Here is a 20,043-nt window from a genome sequence, read left to right on the forward strand (position 1 = left end):
GAATATTCTCATTTATTGAGCCATACACTGTGCACACCCTTGAGATTTATTTATTCATTTAATCCTTAGCGTTGAAGAGGCTAAGTGACTTGCCTAAGATCACACAGCTAAAAGTGGCAGGACTGCCGGCTGATAACTGGAGTCTGATATGGAATTGTTTTGTTTCTCACTCACCTTCAGAATTTCCTGAGGCCCTGCAGCCCCAGGGACCATGTTTAACGGGGAGCCAGGTCCAGCCTCAGCTGGGGCCTCCAGGAATGTGGTTCGGAGCTCCAGCATCAGCGGTGAAATCTGCGGATCCCAGCAAACTGGGGGTGGGACCGGGACCACCACCGCCAAGAAGCGACGTAGCAGCCTGGGTGCCAAGATGGTGGCCATTGTGGGCCTGACTCAGTGGAGCAAGAGCACACTCCAGCTTCCTCAGCCTGGTGAGGGGCATGGGGCACAGGGCATCATGGGGCAGGGGTGAGGGACCCTTTTTGCAAGGAGTACCCAAGGACTGAACTGATGGATGTGCTCTCCCAGCCCACACTCCCTTGTATAGCGTATTGACAAGGCTCTGCACTGCTGTAGGTCTAGTACGTGACAGTAGGTAGCTCCAGGCAGGCACTGGAGCACAGAGAAGGGAAGTCACATGTCCCAGATTACACAGGTAGGCGAGGTGTAACATGGCACCAAGCCCTAGCAGGTGGGTTTCCTACTTCAAGCCTTGTATTTTACACACTCTGCCTACACACAGAGACTTATATAAGTCCTTGATAAACAGTAATTATTTATTAAACAGCCCAGTGTTCCTGGCACCATGCTAAGTGACACTAGTTTTACAGACACACACATCCACAAGATTAATTCTCACCCATCATCTCTTAGTCTCCTTAGTACAAATCCCCACGCAAATGCAGTTACTTAGTCACATAGATTTGTAAGTCACAAGACAGACATACAGAGATACAGTCATGTAAATAGATGCTCACCTGCCAAGGTGAGCCACTCATTGCCCGGAAAGCACAATACAGTAAATCTCATTCATACCAAACATGGTCATAAATAAAACTAAAAAACACTATCCTCTGAGTACAGACGTGCAGACCTAGGTCACAAGCATGCATGTCACACGTGACAGAGCCATGCTCACATGCACCTTACCAATTGCAGCCTCATAAATACTGTCTACTTTCCCAGACATCTAGTTGCAGAATCCCAACTATGCTCAGACTGCTGGGGGACCAACCTTGTTGCACACAACTCCACACAGACCTACATCACAGAGGAGCCAGCCCGCCATACCAAGACCCCTTTGCTTTGTGGCATTGGCCCAGACACCAGCTGGCTTTGTTTTAAAATCTCTTCCTACTTATTTTGTTTAGCGTAACAACTTCCCCATGAAACCTTCAAATAGGCATCTGGATGGGGGTGGTGAAGAGGCGGGGGCACTGGAGCATCCAGGGAGAATGCTCATCAAGGCTCCCCATTGGGACTGGGTGGGGGGACTTTTCCAGGTCTTAAAATAGATTTTTGCAAAGCCCTCAACAGGAACACATGAGATTGTCTTTTCCAGCAATCAAGCTGTGATATGCATCCTGGCTAGGAGAGGCTCCATGGAGAAGGGGCTTGCCCTGACTTATACCTTGGGGGGTGGTATAGGCCTAGGACCAGGGATTCAGGAAAGTGAGGGTTAGGGATCCAGGACTTGGAATGGGATAGGACCAAACAATTATAGACAGGGCATTAAGATTAGGAGGTTGTAGAGTTGTTGGGACCCAGGAGTCTGGCCCTCAGAGACCACGCATAAAAATCTAGCTTCAGACCTGAAGGCTTCTTGTACCCCAAATTGGGAGGGGTAGTCTTCCATGGCCAAAACGGGGCCTGAGTCACTGGAAAGCACTGCAGTGACCTACCTAGCCTTCACAGACTGCAGGGAGGGTGGGAGCAGATGTCAAGAAGACCTTTTGCATTATAAAGAGATGAATGGCGACAGGCCTTTTGGATTTCTGGTCTCCATGATTATGTCAGGATGCGGCTGAAGGCCCAGAGCCTGGGGTCAGGGGAACTACCCAGATGCTTCTAACTGCAGGTCCCTGTGAATCATCTAATTGCTGAATGTCAGAGCAGGAAGAGCCTCTTGAAGTCAACCAGTTCAGTGTACTCATTTAGCCATGAGGTATCTAAACCTTGGGGAGAAGGGACCTTACTGGAGAATGACCTCAGGTTGGCCCTCTGTCATTTATTAGCAGGGTGAGCTAGGCAAGGATCACCTGATCCTGCTCCTTGTTCATAGAATGAAGAAAATAATGTATGCCTTGCAGAGTTGTCCAAGGAATTAAAGGAGGGCACATATACAAAGGCCACCATTCCTGTGCCTGACACATGAGAGCTACTCAGTGAAGTTTTGGTGCTGTTATTACACATGGTCACATAGTACAGCTGAGAGAGAAGTGAATTCTCTGGCCTTTACACCTCTGCCTCTTCCTTATAGCACACTCCTTTCCTTTCTGTGTTTTTTTTTCCCCCAAACCTTGAGGATGTCAGCGACCCAGCCTCAGCCCCCTCCTGGGCGAGTCTGGCACCAGAGGAATGTATGGGGCTGACTCACTACAGGTGTTGGCCCTAGAATCACTGTTCTGGGAACAGGTCTTGGACGCATGCCCCTTGCTGCCTGCCCTGCTGTCCACAGATGGGATGCTTCAGTTGCCTGCTGGGCCACGCTATATGGAGTCTGGAGGAATTCCTCTCCTGGACGTAGCCTTCTGGGCTGTGGATCTGTCCTTCCAAGAAGCCCCCTTCATCTTAGATTATTTGTAGCCTGCACTGCTTAGAGCCTTGCCCATCTCTTTTTGTTTCAAAGCCTCTCTTCCGTTTCAGACACCATGTCTAGCCTGACCGTTATTACCAGCCTTCTCCTGAGTTCCCCGCCTGCCTGCCTGCCCCTTCCAGTTTATTGCTTGTTTTACCCCAGAGTAGACTTTTAGAGATTCACTCTGGTGCTTTAGAGGGCTACACCTGGCTCTGAATTTCACATGGGACTTTGGAAGGCCATTTCCTGCTGAATCTTAGTTTCCGTTTTTGTAAAATGAAGTTAAAATGCTGTCTCCTAGCTTCCTTCTAGATATGTCATTCCCTAAATTGAGGGAATAATGAGGAGGATGAGGCAGAGATCTGGTGTCCCAGAACACAGGTGAATTCTGGCCTGGCATCAGGCTGCGTCCACAAAGGGCTACCCTGGGTTGACCCAGCTCCTGTTAAATGGAGCGTGTCACTTCAGGACCAGGGACAGCAGCACTCCCTTCTAGGCTCCCAATAGGCAGCACTTCCTCCAGGCTCTGAGCCAGAGGGATCAGGACCATCCCAGAAGATGCGGCTGCAACTGCCCCTTCCTTGTATGTGATGGGACAGATGGATAATTCCTGGAGTCCCTGTAACTCTAGAACCACAAAATTATTACAAGCAATTTGGCTTGGTTCTCTAGAGAGAAGGTACATATAATTATTCCCTGATTCAAAAGGGGTTGAGACTGGACAGATACAAAGCCAGTAGAGGAATTTTTCTCTGAGGTTTCAAGGCCTTTCTTCTCCCCCTGAACACATGGAACTTAATCTCTGCTGAGTCACATCTCAACTAGATGGGCATTGAGAAAGGAAAGAGAAGTGGCATGTAAGCAGACTGGGAATCTAGAGACCAGGGTGTAGTCCTAGTTCTTTTGGTACCTGAATCCCAGATCCTCCATCTGTAAAGTGGTGGAGGGGGGCCAGTGCAGTATTTTTACCTCTTTAGGATTCTGTGACTCCCCTATTTGAAGACTCACATTGGATTGGCTAGGTTTTATCTAAGAAGGTAAACTCACTTCCAAGTGGGTCAGAGCTTCCCCAGGCTTTAAGGTGGCAGAGATATGAAGGGGAGGGAGGGCGCCTTGCAGCCCCTGCAGCCCATCTGTCTTCTAAGTCAGTTAGAGGGAATGTGGCTGTTAGGAGCTAGGGACAGGGACAGTCCTCCCACAGCCACCATTTTTATCCAGCTGTCTGTGTGTGGCAGGTCACGTACCATGTGTGGGCTTGCTTCATTGCATGTGTATCAGTTCACATTGAATTGAGTGGATGAATTCAACTCCAAGTATTTTGGTGTGAAGAACACATGTATGTGACCTGACTTTGTGACAGAGTACATCGTGTACACATATGACAAAGATCTGGCAGGACCCTCTGTAAATGTGACTTAATGTAAACGTACTCAGGACTTTTTGAGGATAATTGTATTTATATAGTGACTATTAGCACTCACATGTATCTACCTGTGGCTCTGTGTGAAAGGGATACATGTAAGCTAAAACGTGACTCTGTGTGTCACTGTGAGACAGACAGACAAAGAGACAGATACAGACAGATAGACATTGATGGTTTTATTGCTTCCTGAATATGGTAGCTATTCCAATACCTCAGAAACTGAGCTGATTTTGGAGAAGACATTTCTTATTCCTGCCACCCCCAGCCTTGGTCCCATCACCGCCCCTCTGGTATCCCATTCACTGGTGATCCCAGCCGTCTCAGCCTTACCTCCTCCAGTGAAGACTTTCCAAAAGATAAGCCGAGCAAAGCAGGAGAATTAAGCACCCCCCACCAACACCGTTGTGTGTGGGCAGGAGAAAAGATTGTCAGGGTGACCCGATACCCCTTCCCCACTGCTTCCAGGGGCTGTGCCACCTGTCCTACCCCAGGTCTCTTCCCCCACCCCTCTCCCTATTTCTGTAGGCAACTCCACTCTTAATTTGTTTGGGCCTCTAGCCAGTGATAGCAAATGGCTCCTTTGATGTAGCTCCTAACTTGAGTACCACTTCCTGCCCAGTAAGCCCCTGTGGCAGGCAGGCTTCAGCAGGGTAAGTCCCTGCAAACCCCTAGCCCGCTCCCCTACCAGGTGAGGTTGTCTGGAGGGACTATACTGCAATGCTAAGGAGGTTGCTATGGGAACTCAGGCTGGATGGCATACTGTCAGGACAGGAAAAGTGCCCCGTGTTCCCAGCCAGGCCAGGGTAGAGTCCCCTAGGATGTGGAGACACTGGATCTTCTCATTCTGCAAACCTCTGGGGGCTCTTCCACAGTCCTTTCTCTCAAAGCCAGAGTCAGTTCAGGGCAAGCTTGCAGCTCCTCTCACAGTTTTGTCTCTGAAGACCTCTCCAGCCCCTTCCACCCCTCATCCTTCTCCCTGTTCAGACCCATCTTGACACAGCAAGTTCGTTTGAGTGGCCAGGCTTCCTATGGGTTTTTCTAAGGCCTGGGGAGACATCAGAGAGGTGAGCTGTGATGTCTTGAGAGTACCTGGAAGAGGAAAAGTAAGTCTGGGGACCCTACGGAAGACAAATTATCCAGAAAATAGAGGGAAGAAGAACGCATGTGTTTTGGGGGCAGGAGCTGAAGCAGCTTGGGAAGGGTATCTCAGGAGCCTGGTACAAGGGTAAGGGTCCCAGGGCCACTGGACTGGGGCTCTGCCTGGTTACTCCAGCCACCCCCAACTCAGCATTCCGACTCTGTGTCCAGCCATCTGTTCTGTGTATGTCAGTGGCTTGCACAGGGCCAAATGTCAGGCTGCAGACCAGCTCTCTGCTCCGCCAGGCAACATTCCTAGCTCTAGTCCTATTCCTGCCTGCCTGCCCCTGCCCCGAGGGTGACTGTGGCAACACTCTACAAGAAGCCTTGGCTGTGACCTGACCTTGTTCTCTCTCTCATCTTGGGTTTGGGGGTCCCAGAAGGGGCCACCAAGAAGCTGCGGAGTAACATCCGAAGGAGCACGGAGACAGGCATTGCAGTGGAGATGCGGAGTCGAGTCACCCGCCAGGGCAGCCGGGAGTCCACGGATGGGAGCACAAACAGCAACAGCTCCGACGGCACGTGCGTGCACCCTGGCCAGCTCTGTCCTCCTCCTTGATCTCACACAGCCCACAGGGGAGCAAGATCTGCTTATGGGTTTCCAGCCAAGATGCCTCTGCCACCCATGTCCCCTCCCCTAGACATTCGGTGTGTGGGCCCCAGGTCTGCCATTGCTTGCATCAGAATGTCTTAGAGCATTTAATTTCTTCAGGGAGGGACCCAGGCCTCCCTCCTCCTACTGCCTACATACTGCCCTGCTCCAGAGGAGAGGGAGAAGAGCAAAATGTGATCCTAAATTCCTTTTGAGTCTGAAATCATTGTCCTGGCTCAGATGAGTGGCATTTTCACAAGTAGTCTTGCTCGGAGTTAGGGAAACAGACTGGATTAAATCTGTGGCTTTCAAACTATTGTGTTGACTTATGGTGGGAAGAAAAATTACTATAGTGAGTCAAAATCAACATTAGAAAAAGAAAGAAAACTCAGGTATGTCCTATGTAGTAAGGACAAATGACCTTGTGAACTTTTACTTCAGTCTTTGATATATAGGAAACACATAGGTCTCTAGTGCATCATGATGTTAATTTTTTTTGTTACATGGTTGCAGTAAGAAAAATTTGAAAGTCTCTGGGTTAAATATTCTTCAATATCTTTCATAAATCTGTGAAACTGTAGTTTATTACTAAGATTCTTTGCTTCTGCTTCATTTCATCTCAGGATTCTGTGGCTCCATTACTGAATATTCATTGATCATGCTTTCCAGTTGATCCTCAGTTCCCATGAGTGATTGGCATAAAGTCCCACCTTGAACACAAAATCTATGGAAGTTCACATCTCTTTGATAAAGTAACATGATATTTGTAGATCTCCGCCTATACACTTTAAATCACCTCTAGATTACTTACAGTACTCAGTACAGTGGAAAGAGCTGTAAGACTTTATTGCTTGTGGAATAATGACAAGAAAAAACACAGATGCATCTGTTTTCCTTAATATTTTCAGATGGTTGAATCCATGGATTTAGAACCCATGGATACAGAGGCCCAGCTGTACCTTCTCCCATGAATGAAAGTAGCCACTAGCATTTCATACCCTTGCCCAGTATCTGTGGACATCTCATCCATAATTCTTACACTGGAATCAGCCCCAGAATTAAGTTCACAGTTGCAGTCAGCTGAGGCACATGAATATCACTATTATCTCTGCCTATGAATAAGGAAACCGAGGCACTGAAAAAGAGAGAGGAACCCTATGCAAGGTCATGGTTATTAAGTGGTGGTTTAGTCAGTACATACATTAAGGTCATTTGACTCTATAACCATTATTGACAATCTTCATATATACTCTAAAACTCTCCAAATTTTGTGAGTTGTAGATATGTATTTATCTGTCTCAGATCCCCCTGTCATAAGAATGGGACTCCCGGCTATTGCTGGTCATGATAAAAAAGCAGACGCCTTGACGCCCCTTCCCGGGGAGTGGAGGCTGAGCCTCGTGGGGTTAAGACGTAGGCTTTCTGCCAAGCAGACCCCTCCCTGCCTGTCATTGGCCCATGGCGGTTCACAGCCAAGATGGCTAATGGGATTTTTTCCTGGACATCTTTTTCTTTCCAGCTAGGAGAGCCCACTACTTTGCATTGTTGGGCCAAACCTCCCTCATCTAGCCACACCCAGAATATCCAGCCTCAAGGACATGGAAAAGCAATACTTGTCCCTTGATGACAGCAGCAGTAATAACAGTAACTTCCATTTGTTGTTTCCTGTTTTTCCAAAACATTTCCTGCATCATCTGCCCGATCTTCAGCACAACCCTATGAGTTGGCCCTTATCTCTTTTTGCAGGCAAAGCATTTCTTTTGTCTCCTAGAACCTCTGTTGTCTCATCTGTAAAACTGAGTAATAGTCCCTATCACACAGAAAAGTTGTAAGGATTAAAAGACATAATGTACATGGAACACTTGGTGCATAGTAGACACCTGGCCAGGTTTCAATCACTATCAGCTTTTCTTGTTGCCATTTTTCAGGCCCCCCACAGCCATGGGCCACCCACATCTCTTCCAATTGTCTCTACCCTATAATTGTGTTATTTTGGTTTCAGTTGCTGTTCTGGGTATCACCTTACATTATTAACTTGGATTTCAAATTTATGATCAAATCAAAGCTCAATTCTTGGGCTGCATCCAGGCATTACAGTTTCTGATCTGTCTCTGGTTCTGGCATCAATATCTGTTGAGAACGCAAGTGTCCAGCAAGCCTTGCCTTTTGACAGTCATCTCAGAATTCCTGGAGCTTAAGGATTAAATACCACCATTGTGTGATTTATAATAGTACCTTTAGGGACACACCAAAGTGCTTTTCTTCAGTATACAGAAAAAAGTTATTTGTCACCAGAGTAGCTTTATCACACTGCATAGAGGAGCAACTGAGGCACAGAAGGGAGTGCCCAGTGTCCCACATGCAGAGCCCCTGCATACTATGCTTCCACCCCAGGGCTGCCAGACACCCTTACATGCCCCTCTGCCTCCTCCTGCAGGTTCATCTTCCCTACCACCCGACTTGGAGCTGAAAGCCAATTCAGTGATTTCCTGGATGGGCTGGGACCAGCCCAGATTGTAGGGCGACAGACACTGGCAACACCCCCCATGGGTAAGTTTTCCTGAGGGCAGAATGATGGGATAATGGTGGCTAAAGCAGGAAGGGTAAGCTCCATGGGGGTCTCAGCATGACTTGGTGCAGGCAGCAGGAAAGAGCCCCTCCTTGAACTTTTGTGCCAGTGAGTTCACAGTGAGAGCACTCACCAACCCTTCCCTCCCTGGGGAGAAAATGGGTCCTTGCCTCTCTGTCCACTGCCATCAGCACCTGTCACAAGGCATCCCTGCCTCACCTTACTGCACGCTCACCCAACACTTGCTGTGTAAACACCTCCAGTTACAGTTTTTTTTTTTTTGTCTTTTTCGTTTTTATCGGTACCGGGGACCGAACTCACGACCGCCTGCTTGCAAGGCAGGTGCTTATGCCGCTGAGCTAAATCCCCAGGCCCACAGTCACAGTTTTGAGTAAAAGGCATCTACACCTTTTGGTAATATTCTCATCCCTCCTCCTTGCAGTTAGAAAAGACTTCTTGAAGCCTACACTTGGTCCTCTTAGCAGTCTGGCTCATTGCGTGAGCTCTCAGATCCCTTCCTTAGGTGTTGGCAGTATTGGCTTTGAGAGACTTCTCCCTGGGCTGGTTTCCCAGAGGTGCTTGCTCAATCTCTACTCACTTTGCCAACAGTCTGGTCTGGGAATCGTCTGATATGCATCTCCCCACTCAGCCCTCATCCAGACTACACTCACTCTTTGACCCTTGCAGCAGTGGAGGAAGGCAAGTGCAAGATTCTATCACAGAACTACTCTGTTTTCTTTGAAAGGGACCATGGCTGGACCCTTAGAGTAAGGGTCAGCCCTTATCTGGCTGTTACATTGGATTTGGCTAATTCCTAGCTTTGCTTTGAGGCTCAAAGGGGCCTGGAGAAGCTGTATTTCCCTGTCCTAGATCTAGATATGAATTGGGAAGCAGTGGGAGAAACCAGCTGCTTGGAAGCCAACCCACTTTTGCAGAACATGTGCATGTAGTGCCCCCTTGTGTCCAAAATTGGGAAAGGCAAGAATGCCATAATGGGACCCTCCCTCCCAAGACAAAGGTCAGAAATCCTCTCCCAGAACCTTCTCTTCTCATCTGTAAGATTGGGTAGTAGTCCCAAGCACAAAGAGGGGTTGTAAGGATTAAATGATATAATGTACATGGAACAGAAGTTCTGGGAGAAGCGAGTGAATTCCAGGATGTTTCCTGGGAGATAATAAATCCTAGTCCTCCCAATATGAATATTTGAACAATTGTATTATGGCTCAGAGAATCCATGGTGGGTGGCTGAACCCAAAGTCTGGCTCATTTTGCTTTCCTAGAACAGGCTTACAATTCTCCACTCCCTGAAAGTGATTACTACTTCATTCTATATTCTGCTAATCCATGATGAAGAAAGCTAAGAGTTCCCAGAAATCAAATAACAACAAACTCCACACACAGGCCTTGCCCACACTGGATGGTCCAGTGAACTTCCCCCTATCTATCAGGGACCTCCAGTCTCTTTTGGCAGTGGTTCAAGGAGGTCCCCACACCCACGTTTTGCCTCATGTCCTGGGCTGGTCCCTAACTTGTCATCTCTTTGCACTGATACTTTTTCAGTATTGGTCTGGCATATGGAGGGAAGTGGCTGAGGACAGCTGGAGGAGGGGAAGATGGCAAGCCAGATCCCACAGCCTTCCTGACCCAGGAAGCTCTGTCTCCAGTCCTTCCTGTTCTGCTCAGTAAAACAGAAGCCACTAGTCAGCCAGACTTAGGAGGGAGCTTGGCAGCTGTTTGTTGTGACCTAAGCATGCCCCTTGAAGGTCGTGCCCTGCCATACCCCCTGGACCTAGCAGAGTGTCTCTGGGTCACTCTCAAGAGCAGTTCTGAACCACGCAGTTAGCTGCATTCTCCTGATGCTGCAGCACCCTCTCGGCAGCTGGCTGGTCTGCCCCTTCCCGCCCTGCCTAGCACTTCTTCCTTGCAGGTGATGTGCACATTGCCATCATGGACCGGGCTGGCCAGCTGGAGGTGGAAGTGATTGAAGCTCGGGGCCTGACTCCCAAGCCAGGCTCCAAATCCCTTCCAGGTGAGCAGCTGGGAGAGGGACTTGGGAAATGGGGTCTTGGAAGGGAGGGTATCCTGCCGAGCAGTGGATCAAGCACATCCTCGATCCTCATTGGCTTAAGTCAGTATTCTAGATGGTAGAGTCACAGCTTGGCTGGAGGTCAGTGAACAAGGTGTGGGCAAGGGAGGCCAGAGGAGTCAAGGTTTGTTCTAGCTTCTTTTGCCTTCTATGCACTGGTCAGCTCATTTGACTCGCCTGGGGCAGGACATAGTTGTTGCTTGTAGACGTTCCCCATACTTTCCCTCACCCCTCAGCCACCTATGTCAAGGTTTACTTGCTGGAAAATGGAGCCTGCTTGGCAAAGAAGAAGACAAAGGTGACCAAGAAGACCTGTGACCCCCTGTACCAGCAGGCTCTGCTCTTTGAAGAGGGGCCCCAGGGCAAGGTGCTGCAGGTGAGTGTTACAGGGGGAGCTGGGCAGGGGAGCTGTCCAAAGACATCATCATTTCGAAGCTTTTTTAAATGAAATTTTTAAAAATTTCCTCACAAGTATGAATTCCCGTGTTAGATAAAACATGACCGCAGGTCTCCTTTTTGGTCTTCAAATCCTAGAGAAGTCTGCTTTTAGGCTGAATTAAATAATGAAAATGATGGCTACGGGTTGTAAAGGTACCAGTTGTGAGGAATGCTGGCATGTCAACTAAAATGGCAGACAGGAGGGAAGAGCAAGGGTTTCTAAGGGACTGTTGGGAGGGGATTTCCCAGCACAGTGGACGTCATGTGGGAATTTCAAAACTCTGGCCACGTGGGGATGGGTGGGAGGAGCAGGCCCACCCAGCCTGCCTCCTGGCCTCAGCTGCTGGCTAATTCAGAGACATGGGCACACTATTTGATCCATTTTAGGATGATACCTTGTATTTGTTGTTGGCCGTCTTCATCCCATCTTTCAGGAAATAAGACAAAGCACCTTCTATAGCAGTGGTGGTGAACCTTTGGCATTTTTTTTTTCATTTAGAAGCTTTTAATTTGCAATTCGTCCTCTGTCAAGCACTCTGCATAATTTGTGCTGCCTATTTCACAGCTCCTCGAGGTGCTCCTGCCCCTAGTTGACTTATAAGGGAGCCGAGGTTTAGTGAAACTGCTCCCCAGGTTGCACTTGCTGGCTGTCCCCTCCCCTCCTGGTGCTGATGTTCATTGTGCTTCAGCTGGGAGCCAGGCTTTTGTTAGCTACTTGGGACTGGAGCTTTCAACAAGTGACTCGTGGAGCAAAGCTGGACCTAAGTCCAGGTGACTCTCATCCCAACTACTTGAAAGTGACAAAACCCTATGGCACATTTTATGTCAAGCCTTTACAACCATCCTGTGAGGGAGGATTCATCACGTCCTTTCCCTAGTTGAAGAGCTTGAGCTTATGTGGGCAGACAGCACAGTGATGTCTGGCATATAGACTGCTGTTTATTGATTACTAATGCTGGTGGTGATGGAGGCGATTGGCATTGCTTGATGCACAGAAGTGGCAGGGAAGCGATGAGAGCCAGGCTGGCCTGGGATGCCTGATCTCTCATTTAGGCTGTTAGTCCTCTTCCTATTTGTAACAAAATACCTGAGATAATCAGCGTAAAAAGAGGAAAGGTTTATTTTGGTGCAGTTTAGTCCACGGTCAGTTGGTCCCGTTGCTTCTGGGCCTGTGGTGAGGCAGGACATATGGTAGAGCCAACAAGAGGGGAAGCTGCTCACCTCATGGCAGCTGGGAAGCAAAGAGGGGACCAGGCCCTATGGCCCTCTTTGAGGATGTGCCCCTACTGTCTTAAAACCTCCTGTCAGGCCTCATCTCTTAAAGATTCCCATCATCTCTCAAGAGCACCACACTGGGGACTAAACCTTTAACACATGAGCTGGAGGACATTTATCCAAACCATAACAAGTTGTGCCTGTGGGCTGAGGCAGTTCTGATTCGGATGTACAGCCCAAAGAACTGCAGAGCCCTGGGCTCTCAGGCATGGTTTAGGCAAGGCCCCGTGAGTCAGCAGCAGTGCTGGAGCCATGACCCAGACACAGGGCTCTTCATCTGCTGTTTGCTGGGACAGTGTGGATGGACCAAGATGCTGGGAAGCCTGGGGTCAGACAGACCTAGGTTCTAACCCCACAACTTAAAAGTTGCTGTGCTAGGCCGGGGATACAGCTCAGTGACACAGCGCCTGCGAGGTTGTGAGTTTGACCCCTCGTACCACAAAAAAAAAAAAAAAAAAGTTTATGTGTATGTTTGGATTAATAAGCCAGTTTTGTGGCTGGGGATTTAGCTCAGCAGCATAAGTGCCTACCTGGCAAGCACAGGTCATGAGTTCGATCCCCGGTAACAAAAGAAAAAAAAAAGCCACAGTTTTCTCTGAGCAGAAATAGTTGTATGCTATACCCTTATCCACAAGGCTTGTTAGAACAACTGAAATAATGCATGTCATGTGCACAGGACCAGTTCTGGCATGTCTTACATGCTCAGAAAGTTGTTGTCTAAAATTGGTCTGAGTTCTGGCTTTCTCTGTTCCATCTACGCCCTGCCAAAACTTGGAGGTTCCTGGGCCCACTACCCAGCCCTGGAGCTGAGGATGTGGCTCAGCTGCTCGCTCTTCCTCCCCTGCTGACAGGTGATCGTCTGGGGAGACTACGGCCGCATGGACCACAAGTGCTTTATGGGCATGGCCCAGATCATGCTGGATGAGCTGGACCTGAGCGCTGCGGTCACTGGCTGGTACAAACTCTTCCCCACCTCCTCTGTGGCAGACTCCACGCTCGGATCTCTCACCAGGCGCCTATCCCAGTCCTCCCTGGAGAGTGCCACCAGCCCCTCGTGCTCCTAAGGACTTCACTCAGGACGAGAGGCTGGGTGGTGGTGTGGGAAGGGAGCCTACTGGCCCCCACCTGCCCTCTGTACATAGTCTCCATGTTTCTCTGGACTCTTCACCCTGCTGCATGTCTGCTGGCTACTGGGCTTGTCCCAGCTGGCAGTGGAGACTGTAGTCTGTGTGTGTGTGCGTGTGTATGTGTGGTTTGTGTATGTGTCTATGTGTGACCACATTATATCTGTTCGTTTGTCTGGGTACAATCAGTCCTGGTGACCACATGTCTCTTTGTGTCACATTGAAAAGAAGTGTTGTGTGGACACAACTCACTCCAAGGAGCTTCCAGGGGTGAAAGTGGGAGATGGGGCCGTTGGTTGGTTGATCCTGCCTGGTCCCCTGCCTGGGGCAGAGCCCCACCTGTGCCTCCTCTTGGTGGTCTTGGCTTGATTTTCTGTCTCGTCTTTTGTATCACCCTTTGCCTCTCCCAGCGTTGCTGCTCTTTTTGAGGAATGTAGCATCCACTGCAGCTGGCCACAACTATGCCCCTCTGGGAGCTCCCTCACCCCATTCCAGCTGCGTTGGCAGCTCTTCCCCACTGAACACATCTTGCGGCATGTAGCAGTCATCCAGTGCCCTGGCCAGGGATCCAGGGGAGGCTGAGGATGCCCTGGGAGCAGAGGGCTTTGAAATGGCTTCATCTTTGGGCTAGACACACCCCTTCCTACAGGCAAGCGCAAGGATGTCTTCGTTCCCAGGGGTACTGGCCAGATACCCCAGCAGGAAGGGCCGGGTGCTCCCTTGGCCTCTGTTTATGACCACCTCTCTCCCTTCCAGCCTCCTGTCCTCTGACATGCGAAAAGAGCTCTCCTGGTGGGCCCAGGAGGTCCATGGAGATGTCACCTGGCAAAGCAGACAGCCATCCCTCTCTGGGCTCCTCCTGAGGGGTGCATGGCTTGGTAGAAGGTGCAGAGGGTAGGACTCTTTGCTGGAAAAAGGAGGACTGAGGCTGACTACTGAGAATCCTGCCTAACCTTGAGGAATTAGCTGCATGAAGCTGTTCATCTGGGGCTCTTATTTTCTGCTCATTTCCAGTCCAGGGTCCCTGTCTGGAGCTCAGACACACTTGGGCTTCAGCCTCCTGGCTCCACGGGCAGCCTGGCTCTGGCTTCTGGTCTGCCACAGTCACCAGCTCTGTATAAGCAATACTTTCCCCTTTCAGCTTCCTTGCCTTCTCATGTGCTCCCGCTGCCCTCTGGGAAATGGCCTGCTCTGGGCATGCCAACTGCCTCTGCTTTATTTCCTACCCTTGTCTGAGGCTTCTCTCAGCCACTCAGACACTGAGTTGACTGCTAGGCCCCATTGTGAGAATGGACCGTGGGAGGTCTTGCACTGGACTCTGGGAGCTATCTGGTGGGAGCCCTGAAATCCGGTTCAAAAACGCCACATCTGTCCTTCTCCCTCCTCAGCTCTAAGAGTGAAGGGTGAGAGGCTGCCCAGGGGATGGACAGAGTAGCCTGGGTTCAAGGCTGGTAGGAAGTAGGTAGCAGGAGGGGCCAGGGTATGGGGAAGGCTCTTTCTGCTTCTTCTATAGTCACTGGGCCCAGTGCTGATGTACCTCTTGCCTGGGCATGTGGGCTGGAGAGAGCTAATGAGGAAGAGTGGGAGGCCCTCAGGGCCGAGTGTTGAACTTTCATCCATACGCAAGCTGGAGGGGTGAAGGCTGTCTCAGTCCAGAGGGCCTTCTTGTCTGGCAAAGGTCCTCCCTGGGTAGAAGCCAAAGTCCTGTGACCTCACTCACAAGGAAATGAGGGGAGGAGCCAAGACCCATTTGTTTCACCCACCACAAAAGTGGGTAAAGGCAGGAGGGAAAATGTACAATTCTATCTCTGGGCCGAGCCTGGATACTTGCATTTTTAGAGAAGAGAGACACGGTATGCATGGAGGAGGGTGAGGAGGTGGCCAGCCAGTTTCTTCTTTGGGCAGAAGTGCTCTCCCCACTCCTGCTGGGAAATGTGTTTCTTGTGTTCCTAAAATTGGGGCAGAGGGCTCTGAACTCTTAAACCCTAGTGGGAGGAATACAGTACAGGGAGGAAACTCACTTGCAAATTGGTGTTTTTCCTCTCCTGTTGGTGATGTGTTTACCGCTAGGGCAGTTGCCTTCTGGATGGTCTGAAAATATACCTTCTGGAGTGGGGGGGAGTGTTAGTGATCCACAGATAGCATAGACTTGCTCATGTGGCACTGAGTCACCCTCAGGAAATGGGGCTGTCAGTACCCGTATGCCCTAAGGGTCCAGGGAGGCCCTGGGAGGAGATGGGAGCTGTCGGCAGGAAGGCTGTCCTGTGTAACCCTTGTGCCTGGGGTCAGCACAAGAGAAGTTTTAGGAAGGGGAAGGGCCCGATGTGCTGGAAACTCGGGCTGCCCTGCCTCTCTAGTCCCCAGCTGTGAAAAATGCCTGGGAGTTGGGCCACTTGGCTGTTACACCTCTTAATCAATGATAATTCCCTGCAAACGGACCGTGGGAAACTATTCTTTTTAACCCTTCACACCAAATAAGTTATGAGTGTCGATCCCACCCCCCTACCCCCCCATCCCCCTCCACGGGTGAGGTTGTGTGAGGCTGCCCTGTGTGTATGAGAGAGTACAGCTGGATTTAAGGATCTAATTCTCAGCATCCTGGATGCAGGGCTTGCTGGGAAGCCACTCTGAAACTAACCTGTCCTGGAAGAGGGAGATGTACAAGTTGACTCAGGCCTCCTCTGTGCTGAGAGAGGGCGGTGGGAAGGAAGGAACATGACCCTTCTGAGTTTCCCTACTGTGGGACTAAGTCAGATCCCCTAACCCCAGATGAGAGTGACAGTGGTGATAGCACAAGCCTTTGCCATGCCACTCCGCTGGGCAGGCAGGATCATTGGTGATGTAGCAGAGACAGAAGTGGCTCTACAGTGATGCTGGACTGTGGGCAGGGACAGTGATGGATGATTCAGAGCATCTGTCTTCACATTTCTGCTCAGCTCAGTCTGTCCTACTTTCTTCATAGACTCCTTTCCCACAGGGAAGTCTGCGATGGACCCTTAGTATGCGGCACCCTTCAGTAAATGAGTCAAGTCTTGGTTTGACAAGGGGATTTGAACCATCTTTGAAAGTACTCCCTACCTAGTTTCTCTGCCACCCATTTCTACTAGGAAAGGAGCACTTGCGAGGCTCTTGGGATCCTGCAGGTCCCCTGCAATACCAGCATTTCATGGGGCCAAGATAGGATAGAGGATAGGTCTAGGGAGAGGGCCCTGGATCACTCCTCACTCATGGAACCACTGCCAGTTGGAACACTGAGGTCAAGCCAGCTCTCCCAGGGGCTTGACTCCCACCAGGAAAATGTGACTGAGCTCTTTACTGCCAGCCTTGACAGCAAAAACCTCTATTTTTAAAGACAATAGAGCTTCAAGGGTACTTCTTTGGAAATGAAATGTAGCACAAGCCTAGACTGAATTACCAGGAGCTCTGACATGCATCCTGGGGCCCTACCCCAGGTCCTGCTGCCCAGAGGGTGCTGAGCTCCTCTTCCCTTGGGGCTCTAGAGCTCCTAATACCTCACATTCCCTATCTCCCTCGGCTCAGAAAGCAGCAGAACCTTAGTAAGGCTGCTCTTCTGTGTTTCTCTGATTGCTTCCAGCACTGTGCAAACTCTGGGCAAGAAACTGCTGCCTTTGCCTGATGTTGTAGAAGAGTTGCTCTCCACCTGGGTGGGGAAAGGTGGCACTTCATCCAGGGCCAGAAGGTTGTCTGCAGTGTTTCTGCAGTGGCTGCCAGGAGGTGGAATAGAGGCCTGCTTCCCTGCCTCCTCCCACTTTTCTCTTCCTGTCCTCACAGTTGTCTTCTCCAATGTCCTGACATATACAGAGGTTCTTTAAAATGCTGCTCCCTTTAGTAGACTGTCTTTCGCTGGATGATTAAGGAGGAGATGAAGATGTAGATCATCCCCTGCCTTCTGCCTCCAGTCTGCTTTTCATCCATATCCGAGGAGATTGGGACAAAGCAAGACAGTCCCGTTGGAAGAGCAGGGGAGCCCGTACAATCAGAAGCAGCCTGACAGTAGTGGGATTGGCCTGGTCTGGCTCGGAAAGGGTTACTTTGAAAGTGTGCCTGAGCATCTCAGAGCAATGTCAGTGATGCCAAAGAGAGCGACTTGGCCTCCTTGGGCACCAACTCTGCTGGTGGAGCTGCACAAATGTAGCTCAGATGTTGGCAAGCCCAAAGGTGGGACCTTGTTCTCTGACAAAGGGCTTAATCTTTCCATGTAGCAAAGCAACTTCCCCCATCCCCAACCCACACTTGGGCATCTGCAGGCCCGGTATGGCTGTGCCTGTACAGGAAGCCACATGTATGAAAGAAACTTTCACTCTCCCAGGGGCCTAGACTAGCTTGGGAAGGTGCTCTTTGAGAAGTGTGAGTGCTAATGCTCTGGAGAAACCTTCCAGGGCTGTGACTGGAAACCTGGCCACTAAGGGTAGGGCCTTGGACCTCCCAAGGATTCACACTGATTCCAGGAAGAGTCCCTTGGACTGGATTCCAGACTACCTGGATAACAGAAAACAGGCCTGGGCATTCCAGGGACAACTGAGCATCTTTCCCCTTAGCCAATGACCTGGACAGGGATGGCTGCTCTATACCATTTTGCCAGAAACTGTGATCTTGTACAAGACTACTCACTTATCTGGGCCTCAGCTTCTTCATTTGCAAAAATCTGAGCATTAGCTAGTTGCTCCGTGTTCCCTCCAGGTTTTAGAAGTCTGATCTGGAGCTTCTGAGAGTTGTGAGCTGGGTGCACCTGGCACATGGTTCCATAGGCTGGTTTCACCCAACCCCTGGTGCCTAAGCTAGGCCTAGGTCCTCATCTGATCTATGCCCAGATGCTGCCTCTAACAACTCTGGGAATCCTAACAGACTCTGCTTTCACCTTTTCATAGTTTTCTCTCCCTCCTTCACTCTTATGTCACCATGAGAAATAATTAAGGGTTGTCTGTAATGGACAATTTTCAAGGTGCTGATGTGATGTCACAACCTCAGTTGCATCTTAAGTAGGGTCTGTGTCCCCACCAGCAGATGAGGCTGGGTTGTTCCTCATTTCTACTTCTACATGACAGCAATGGGAAGAGTTGAAGATCTGAAAATTCTAAAGGAAATGCCCTCAGTTAGGAGGAGAGAGGGAACTGATTTCCCATCCAAGTATTTTGCTTTTTAACACCACTCTTCCCTGCAAAATATCTTTTACCACACATCATCTCAGAAAGCAGTGGCTGCTTCCTTAAGGAAAGCATGCCTGAGAGTTCTGTCAACTCCTTTAGTATGTAAACTCACAGAAGGCAGGAATCCCTTTTTTTAGAATTTCCAAATGCATCCTGCAAAAAGAGAGATAGCAGTTAGGGACTGACAAGCACACTGTTTAGATAAGAAGCAATTAGCCTTTTATATCTGTGCTCTGAATTTTCTATGTGCAGCATCTTTCCAAACTCTGGTCCTGGGTGGCAGGTGGACAGCTGGGAGGGACTGCCGGCTGTTTTATACAATGTTCTTGCCAATTCCCTTAAGAAGAATATTCTTCACATGGCTTCTGCATGTACAGTATTTGGGCAGCAAAAAACGATTAAAGTCCACTTGAAATTGGTCCTATGTGTTGCTTTTTGAAGACAGCCCTTAATTCTAGGACAGAGAGAACAGGTTTCCAGGTGACTGAAGGGAGCAGAGATACTTGCCTGAGAGGCAGTAGACAGCAGTACATCTCAGAAAAAAGCATAAAAGGTATGACCTGGCCTCTGACCCGTCGGTAGAGCTCTGTTGTCACAGCATCATTCGAGGACTTACACCAGGCTGGTCCAAACTGCTTCCCAGCTCTGCCTCCCAAGATCCTTGCTTACTGGCTCGCAAAGTCTTCTAGTCCCATGGGCTCTACAAGGGTTGCCCAATAGAGGACAAGGAAAACGGGGGAAGGCCTGCTCAGACAGGTGACTGGGTCAGTCGTGCTAACTTCAGCCACATCTCATATTAGCAATGAACAGCAATTGCGCTCTCATGCTGTGAGCTATAATAATCACTGACCCTCGAAGTGCCTCCTCGCCCTTCTTGACTCATGATAAAAATGCTTAGCAAACAGAATGCAATTCTCTTAATTTGAAAAAAGTCGTTTACCTCTGAACCTACAGCAAATATTAGGGCAAAACACATTCTGGTTGTTTCTTTCTTTTTCTTTTTTAAAGGACTCATGATGTAGTTCAGATTCACCTTCAATTTGCTGTAGCCCAGGCTGGCCTCCCACATCCTCAAGATTAGTACAAGGAGGCCCACAGTCACTGCTACCATTTTATGTAGTTTTGGAAATCCTGTACAATGCTATAAAAAAAGATATAAAGAGTAAAGTAACAGAGAAAACTTTTCTAGATAATTTGTTAAGTTTTAAAAAGTATAAACTATTAAAACTAGTAAAAACATTCAGCAAGATTGGATATAAGATGAATCAACCACATTTTTGTATAACAGGGAAACTGAAAACATCAACAGTAGCAATAAAAATCAATTATCTAGAGGTTGAGACTATATGACCTTTTGAAGAAAACTCTGAAACTCTAAAGTGTTAGTGATCTGAATAAATGGACATTTCTATTCTTAGACGAGACAATTTAATGTAA

The 20,043-nt window shown here is 49.2% G+C and overlaps 1 protein-coding gene and 1 long non-coding RNA gene across 6 annotated transcripts in view; one reads left to right on the forward strand and one right to left on the reverse strand.

The window, feature by feature from the left end:
- Rims3 (regulating synaptic membrane exocytosis 3) overlaps nucleotides 1-19,025 on the forward strand; it is a 38,837-nt gene extending 19,812 nt beyond the window's left edge. For all 5 annotated transcript variants that reach the window (XM_063236220.1, XM_004999751.4, XM_023565802.2 and 2 more), the window contains 6 exons: nucleotides 181-428; nucleotides 5,735-5,876; nucleotides 8,384-8,496; nucleotides 10,443-10,544; nucleotides 10,838-10,977; nucleotides 13,166-19,025. In XM_063236220.1, the coding sequence (XP_063092290.1) occupies nucleotides 212-428; nucleotides 5,735-5,876; nucleotides 8,384-8,496; nucleotides 10,443-10,544; nucleotides 10,838-10,977; nucleotides 13,166-13,378 (927 nt within the window). In that variant the 5' untranslated portion in view covers nucleotides 181-211 and the 3' untranslated portion in view covers nucleotides 13,379-19,025. The remainder of the gene's footprint in view (nucleotides 1-180; nucleotides 429-5,734; nucleotides 5,877-8,383; nucleotides 8,497-10,442; nucleotides 10,545-10,837; nucleotides 10,978-13,165) is intronic.
- LOC134473033 (uncharacterized) overlaps nucleotides 18,590-20,043 on the reverse strand; it is a 35,664-nt gene continuing 34,210 nt past the window's right edge. The window contains exons 3-4 of the long non-coding RNA XR_010043118.1: nucleotides 19,167-19,306; nucleotides 18,590-19,060 (exon numbers count right to left, since the gene is read on the reverse strand). This is a non-coding gene — a long non-coding RNA (uncharacterized LOC134473033). The remainder of the gene's footprint in view (nucleotides 19,061-19,166; nucleotides 19,307-20,043) is intronic.

This window comes from Cavia porcellus, unplaced genomic scaffold, assembly GCF_034190915.1.
Source record: "Cavia porcellus strain 051 isolate PalLab524CR breed Dunkin Hartley unplaced genomic scaffold, mCavPor4.1 scaffold_25, whole genome shotgun sequence".
NCBI lineage: Eukaryota > Metazoa > Chordata > Mammalia > Rodentia > Caviidae > Cavia > Cavia porcellus.